This window comes from Eubalaena glacialis, chromosome 2, assembly GCF_028564815.1.
Source record: "Eubalaena glacialis isolate mEubGla1 chromosome 2, mEubGla1.1.hap2.+ XY, whole genome shotgun sequence".
NCBI lineage: Eukaryota > Metazoa > Chordata > Mammalia > Artiodactyla > Balaenidae > Eubalaena > Eubalaena glacialis.
The window spans coordinates 145,592,797-145,600,714 of NC_083717.1; the positions used below are offsets into that span (position 1 = coordinate 145,592,797).

Genomic DNA, 7,918 nt, shown 5'->3' on the forward strand with positions numbered 1-7,918 from the left:
GGAAAAAAATACTTTCAGCTTAGAATAAACAACACCCCCCCCATATCATGGTCTCCAAAAGTTAACTGATGAACATTTTTAAAGCAATCATTTCACTTTTTTGAGAAAAATCCTTTTTCTAGAGACAAGACATTATAAAGTTCAGCAGTAGATAAATGTGAGGCATAATGAAAACCTGTCAGCTTCCTAGCTGTTGGAAAACAGGTGAATGATTAATTCTCTTCATGGACTCAGAACATCAACAGAAGCTAGTCTAGAAGTTTAAAAATCATGGAAAGTTCCTGTACTATAAAAGTTGATGGCTTTTCATGAACCAAATCTACAGGTGACATGGGAAAGAAGCCACTGGGAAGAAAAATAAAATATTCCACAGCAAGTCTGAAAGTGAATGCCATCGTTCCCTGCACTTAACGTCTCCACTTTCTAATTCATTATATAATTGGTGACTCGTGCACAGATGTCCCATTTGTGTCACTGAGGACAGAAGTCCGTGAAGGAAGGAGATGTGGCCACATCTCAAGGCATTTATTTCACATAACACGACTCACTTTCATTTTTTTAGTCCCTGAAAATTCACTTTAAAGAATCCACTTTAAAGAATCCATTACCAGGACTTCCCTAGTGGCGCAGTGGTTAAGAATCTGCCCGCCAATGCAGGGGACAGGGGTTCAATCCCTGGTCTGGGAAGATCCCACATGCAGCAGAGCAACTAAGCCCGAGCGCCAGAGCTACTGGGCCTGCGCTCTAGAGCCCGCGAGCCACAACTACTGAAGCCTGAGTGCCTGCAGCTGGTGCTGCACAACAAGAGAAGCCACTGCAAGGAGAAGCCCATGCACCTCAACGAAGAGTAGCCCCTAGAGGGGTGGGATAGGGAGGGTGGGAGGGAGATGCAAGAGGGAGGGGATATGGGGATGTATGTATGCATATAGCTGATCCACTTTGTTATACAGCAGAAACTAACACAACATTGTAAAGCAATTATACTCCAGTAAAGATGTTAAAAAAAAAAAAAGAGTAGCCCCCGCCTCAACTAGAGAAAGCCTGCGCTCAGCAATGAAGACCCAACGCAGCCTAAATAAATAAATTAATTTTAAAAAAATCCATTACCTTGAGCATGCGGATTTCTCGAAGGGCGATTTTCTTTATGACAGGGTCATCTTCTGATTCCAGAAACCTCTTGATGGCCACAATCTGACCCGTGTCCCTGTTTCTGCATTTGAAAACAACTCCATAGGATCCTTCGCCAATTTTCCCAATTTTTTCATACTTCTCCATCACAGAAGAATAAATCTTCTTTAAAGGGATCTTCACATAGTTTGAAAATGTCGCTTATAAAATCTTGGCATGAACACACTGCACTAGAGCTTCACTCAACGATGGGTCTTTGTCAAGGACCTAGAACAGAAGACGGCACTCGTTATAGAATTAGGAACCGACCCATTCCCTTAAAGCCTCGCCCCTCAGCCGTGGCCACTTAATCAAGGGTGACAGCCTGGAGTCAGCTGCCTTTGGTAACTCAAGTTTAATCGTCTGTTATATACCCTGCAAGTTAAAATGTAACCCGTCATCCTAAAACGAACTGAGTTGTAAGACAATCTATCTTTTTAATGGTAAGTTCATCCGATCTAAGACACATGAGCTGGCTGGAGGACCGGGAAGGGTAAGGGCTTCCCCGGTTCTGATATCGGGTTTCATTTCCCTTCGGCAAGAAGACACCGCCCGGCTCCCCGCGCGGGCGGCGGCGGCGAGGCCCCGCCGGAGGGGAGAGCCCTGCGAGGCGCCCCATGCCCCGCGCCCCGCGCCCCGCGCCTCCAGGGGCGGGCCCGGAGCTCTGTGGGAAGCAGGGCCGCGCCGTCCCGCCGCTGGGCGGGGCCACCTCTCCCGCCCCGCCGCTGCTGCTGCGCGGCCGCGGGGAAACCCGCCAGCGCCGCCCCGGCTTCCCACCCCCGCCCCAGCCCGCGCCGCGCAGCCTCGAGCGGCGCCACGTGGCGGCTCGGCCCCCGCCTCCCTCGCCGCCCAGGACTCACGGCGCCGCAGCTGTCGGGCCGGCCTAGCTCCTGCCTCGCCGACTCCCGCCCAGCTCGGTCGCGGCCGGCCGGCCCGCGATCCCTATGGGAACCGGCCCCCGCCCCGGCCTGGCCAGGGCGGGGCCGCAGCGCCCCGGCTTCCCTCCCGGACCCGGCCGCCGTCCTTGCTGCGGCGAAAGGCACTGGTGGGCTGCCTCGGAGCCCGGGAGAAGCTGTTCTGGACGTGGGCCCGGGTCCCTGCACGTCCCTCTGCCGGGGAGAGGAGGCCTGCAAGATGGCAAACTCCAGCAGGTCGTGGAAAACGCAGCTCTGGCAGAGTCTGCCGGGAAGACGCCTGCGCTAGGAGCCCCTCACCCCACGCAGCCTGTACCACACCGTGTGATAACTGTGATTACTCCCCTGTATTCTCCGCGAGACTGTGAATGCCTTGAGGGCAGCTTCTGTGTCTGTCCTGGTCAGTGCTGTAGCAGCCAGTAATGAATGAATGAGAGAAAGGGGGAGAGGAAGAGAGGAAGTATGATGACAGTACAATGACTGAAATTGGTTAGAGTCTGCACGTACCCCCACTAGCTTGGGAGTTGTGGTGGGGTGGGGCGGTGCTTGACCGTTGACTTCCACTAGAGCTGGGCTTATAATGTGGGAGATGGAGGCTTACAGAGCCTGCCCTATCTTACGTTCCTTATTTACATCCTTCTCCCGACTGGCTCCTACTCGCTCAGGTCGGAGCACAATGGTGGAAAATTAACGGACTTGGAGGAAATCACTAAATAGGGTAATTTGCCACTGGGCAGATTGCCTCAGTACTTTATCATCTATCCCATTCCATATGCCCAGCATTGAGATGGGTGTTGCCTGGAAGCAATAGCTGAGGAGAGAAAATTCGCATACTGCCTAGAAACGGGGACCAATCCTGTGCCAAGCAGCATGCCACTAAATGTAAATCAGGATAGGATTCAGGAAGGAGCTGGAGCTGGGAGGAGAGAGATTGGTGGCTGCCTTGAAAATGGAGTGGCATATAGATGGGGTCCAGGGATGGGCTGGAGGTGAACCTCCCAGAAATGGTTTGCAAATGGCGACCATTGATGTGTTTTCTGTCTCTACAGTTATGCCTCTTCCAGTATGTTATATAAATGTAATTATACATTATGTAGCCTTTTGAGGCTAATCTTCTTTCACTTAGTATTAATATATTTGAGATTCATCCATATTGTTGCATTTATCAGTAGTTCGTTCCTTTTTATTACTGAGTACTATTCCATTGTATGGATATTGTTTATCCACTCCCAGTTGAAGAACATATGAGTTGTTTCCAGTTTTGGTGATTATAAACCAAGCCACTGTAAATATTCATGCATGGTCTTTTGTGTGAACATATGTTTTCATTTCTCTTGGGAAAATAATACCTAGGAGGAGTACTGCTGGGTCATATGTTAAGTATGTGTTACTGTAACTGACTGCCAAAATGTTTTCCAAAGTGACTGTACCATTTTACATTCCTGCCAGCAATGTTCCAATTACTCTGCATCTTTGCCAACACTTGGTATTCAGTTCTTTTGACTCAGTCATTCTAAAAGGTGGGTAATGGTCTCTTGTGGTTTTAATTTGCATTTCCCTAATGACTAACATTGAGCAGTTTTTCATATGCTGATTTGCCATCTGGATGTTTTCTCACTTACAAGTTCTAGAAGGTTTTTGTAAATTCCTTGAGGTTTTCTATGTAGACAATCATGTCATCTACAAATAGGGACAGGTTTATTTTTTCCTAACTGGTATGCCTTTTATTTCTTTTTCTTGCCTTATTGCACTTGGTATGTCCGTCCTCCAGTGTAATATCCAATAGGAGTGGTGAGAGCAGACATCCGTATTACTGATCTTAGGAGGAACACATTCAATCTTGCACCACTAGATATCCTGCACTAACTAGATTTCTTTGTAGAGGTTGTGGTAGGCAGTCTCTAAGATGGCCCTTAATGATCCCTGCCTCATGGTATTCATGCCCTTGTATACTCCCCTTGTATATTCAGTGTAGGCTTGACCTAGTGACTTGCTTCTAAGGAATAAAATATGTTTAAAGTAATGGACTATCACTTTTGAGATTAGGTTACAAAGAGACTGTGATTTCTGCCTTGAGTACTCTCTTGTACTCTCTTGCTCACTGCCTCTGAGGGAATCCAGATGCCATGTTGTGAGCTGCCCTATGGCAAGGAATTGAGGCAACCAACAGCCAAGAAGAACGTAGTCACTCAATGCAGTATTCTGTGAGGAACTGAATGCTGCCAACAATCTTGTGAGTGAGCTTGGAAGTGGATCTCCCTACCACCACCCCTGCTCCTGCTCCAGTGAGTCTCCAGATGAGATTGTAGCCCCAGCTGACAACATAAGTTCACTTTTGTGAGAGACCTTGATTCGGAGGCACCTAGCTAAGTCATACCTAGATTCCCAGCCTCCAGAAACTGTGAGATAATCATTGTTCGACATTTATGCTTTGGGGCTGCTACACAGCAATATAGAACTAACACAGAAGCTGTTTATTAGATTGAGAACGTTCTTTTTTTAATATTTATTTATTTAATTTATTTTTTGACTGTGTCGGGTCTTAGTTGTGGCATGCGGGGTCTTCCTTGAGGCGTGCAGGATCTTTCGTTGTGGCGCAGGCTCTTTGTTGTGGCACGCAGCCTTCTCTCTAGTTGTGGCGTGCAGGTTTTCTCTCTCTAGTTGTGGCATGCAGGCTCCAGGGCACATGGGCTCTGTAGTTGCGGTGTGCAGGCTCCTGAGCGTGTGGGCTCTGTAGTTTGCGGCACGCGGGCTCTCTCGTTGAGGCGTGAGAGCTCAGTAGTTGTGGCGCGCGGGCTTAGTTGCCCCGCAGCATGTGGGATCTTACTTCCCCAACCAGGGATCGAACCCGTGTCCCCTGCATTGGAAGGCAGGTTCTTTACCACTGGACCACCAGGGAAGTCCAGAGAAGTTCTTTTTAATTGCAATTTGCTGAAAGGTGTTTTTTTGTTTTGTTTTGAATAATGAATGGATGGTGAATTTTGTCAAATACTTTTCTGCATCTATTGAAATAATGATTTTTCTTGTTTAGTCTGTTGATATAGTGAATTACTGTGATTGATTTTAAAATGTTGAACCAACCTTACATTCCTGGGATAAAACCAGCTTGGTTATGGTGTTCTATCATTTTGATACACTGCTGGAGTTTATTAATAATATTTTATTAAGGATTTTTACATTGTTTCTGAGAGATATTAATAGTTTAATTTTCATGTCTTTGTCTGGTTTGGGTGTCAAGGTAATGCTGATCTCATAAAATGAGATGGCAAGTGTTTCCTTCTCCTTTATCTTCTGGAGAAGTTTATATTAAATTGGTATTATTTAGTCCTTAAATGTTTGGTAAAATCTGCCAGTAGAGCCATCTGGAATTTTCATTGTTGAAATGTTTTTAATTACAAATTCTACTTCTTTATTATATAAAATATAGGACTATTCAGGGTATCTATTTCTTCTTGAGATTTGGTAGTTTGTGTCTTTCAAGAAATTTATCTATTTCATCTAGATATTTGAACTTATGGGCATAAAGTTGTTCATATATAATAGTATTATATTATTATCCTTTGTATAGTAGTGTACTCTCTGTCATTTTTGATGTTAGTAATTTGGGGGGTTTTTTCTTTCTTTTTCCTGATCAGTTTGACTAAGGCTTACCAATTTTGTTGATTTTTTAAAAGAAACAGCTTTTGACTTAATTGATTTCCTCTGTGGTTTTTCAATTTCACTGATTTCATCTCTTTATTATTTTCTTCCTTCGCCTTGCTTTGCTTTTAGCTGCTTTTTCTGGTTTTTTAGGATGAAAGCTTAAACCATTAATTTTATTATTATTATTTTTAAAATATTTATTTATTTGGCTGTGCCAGGTCTTAGTTGTGGCACGCGGGATCTTCATAGCCGTGTGTGGGATCTTTGTGCGACATGCGAGATCTTTAGTCGTGGCACGTGGGATCTTTTAGTTGCGGTATGCAGACTCTTAGTTGTGGCAGGCGGGGTCTAGTTCCCTGACCAGGGATCGAACCCGGGCCCCCTGCATTGGGAGCGTGGCGTCTTAACCACTGTACCACCAGGGAAGTCCCAGAGATCATTAATTTTAGATCTTTCTTCTTTCCTAATATAAGCCTTTAATGCCATAAAATTTCCTCTAAGCATGACTTTAAATGCATCCCAGACATCTTGATATGTTGTGTTTTCATTTTCATTCCGCTCAGAATATTTTATAATTTCCTTCATGACTTCCTATTTGAACCATGGGCTATTCTGAACTGTGCTGTTTTAATTTCCAACTTTTTTTTTAACAGATTTTCCAGATATCTTTCCGTTATCAATTTCTAGTTTAATTCCATTGCTTTCAGAGAAATCCCTTTGTGTGATTTAATTTCTTTCAAATGTGTTGAGGTTTGTTTTATGGCCCAGGGTATGGTCTATGTTGGTGAATGTTTCTCTTTGACAGTTTGAAAAATTATTTGTAAATGAGGTAGGAAAGTAAATATGAATTTCTCCAGAGCTACCTTGTCTGAAGTTCATTCCAGGTTAAAGTTAGTCTGGAAAACCAACTTCATGGACTTCACAGGCTTCAGTACCCAAGCAGCCTGGAGCTGTGCCAAGCCCAATAGGGAAGCAGGGAGCAAGCGCACAGTCATTTAAGCCTAACTAAGCAATGAGCCAGAGAGCTGGTGGCACCTGCAGCTGTACCAGTCGTTGTATTTGGAGGAAGTTGGAGCAAAATACGAGAGAACAACTTTGAAAGGGAGACAAACAGTTGACGTCACCGCTTGGCCCCAAACAGAGAGAATGCTATGGCCTCTACACTGTCAAACTGCAATCAGCCCTTTCAGCTGGCACGACTGGAACTGGTTTTGATATCAAAGAATTGTAACTCCCAGGAAGCAGAGTTCCTGGGAGGGTGAGAAATGGTCTGATATGTGGGTTCTTTTTCTCAAGCAAGCGTAAAGAACAGTGAAACAACATTATGATTTTCTACTTGGAGCGATCTTTGATTTGCACCTCTGCATAATTAGAGAGAATACTTCAGTGCCCCTGGATAACACAAACAGCACTGTGGTATTTTAATCATTTAAGCAAGCAATAAACATTCAGTAGAGTAACACATGGTAAGAGAAAGAGCCTGGGATTTGGCGTCAGAAGACCAGCATTTCTACCTTCTTACTGGTGTTTGATTTTGTGCAAGATAGTGACTATTGGCCAACCAACAACAGCAATAATTATTTAACTAGTGCTTACTTCGTGGCAGGCGTTAAGCTAAGAATATTTTATGTATGAGCCTTACAACAACCCTAGGAGATGGGCATCAATATTATCCTGGGTTTCAGATGAGGAAAGTGAGTTTTAGAATGGATAGGTCACGTGTCTAAGGACACAAAACTAGCGAGTTGTGAAGTGGGGACAGGAATGAAGGCAGTCTGACTACAGACCCTTTGCTCCTAACCCATTTGCTAGTACTACCTAACACAGTAGAAGTGGTTGTCAGGATTCTTGAGTTAATGTATAGGACATTGGGAGTTGACCCAAAGTACATATTACACGCAATATAGTACCCTCCTTTTTTTAAGTTGCCAGGAAGGCAAGTCTTGTCATTACGCTTCCTTATCACGGTGGCTCAGCAAATTCCTCTGTGTGCAGCTCCCAACTCTGAAGAGCAAACTTCCGTGAGGTTGGGCAGAATCCTGAGGCCTCATCTGAGTGCTGAAACCAGGGCAATGGTTCAAGCTTCCCCGCCACCCCCAATTATGCTTCCTGTAAGGAAAAGTGAGCTTAGTCACTGTGATCTTAAAATGACGCTATACAGCCACTTGAGGAAATACGTGAATTTACTTTCTCTG

General features: G+C 44.8%; 1 protein-coding gene across 4 annotated transcripts in view; it reads right to left on the minus strand.

The window, feature by feature from the left end:
• The window catches only part of CDKL1 (cyclin dependent kinase like 1), a 56,352-nt gene extending 54,240 nt beyond the window's left edge, over nt 1-2,112 (minus strand). For 2 of the 4 annotated variants that reach the window (XM_061180823.1, XM_061180822.1), the window contains exon 1: nt 1,108-1,796. In XM_061180823.1, the coding sequence (XP_061036806.1) occupies nt 1,108-1,275 (168 nt within the window). In that variant the 5' untranslated portion in view covers nt 1,276-1,796. Of the gene's footprint in view, nt 1-1,107; nt 1,797-2,027 lie in introns of those variants that run through there. The other 2 variants (XM_061180821.1, XM_061180820.1) reach the window with 2 other exon arrangements.
• Nucleotides 2,113-7,918: the final 5,806 nt, after the last annotated feature.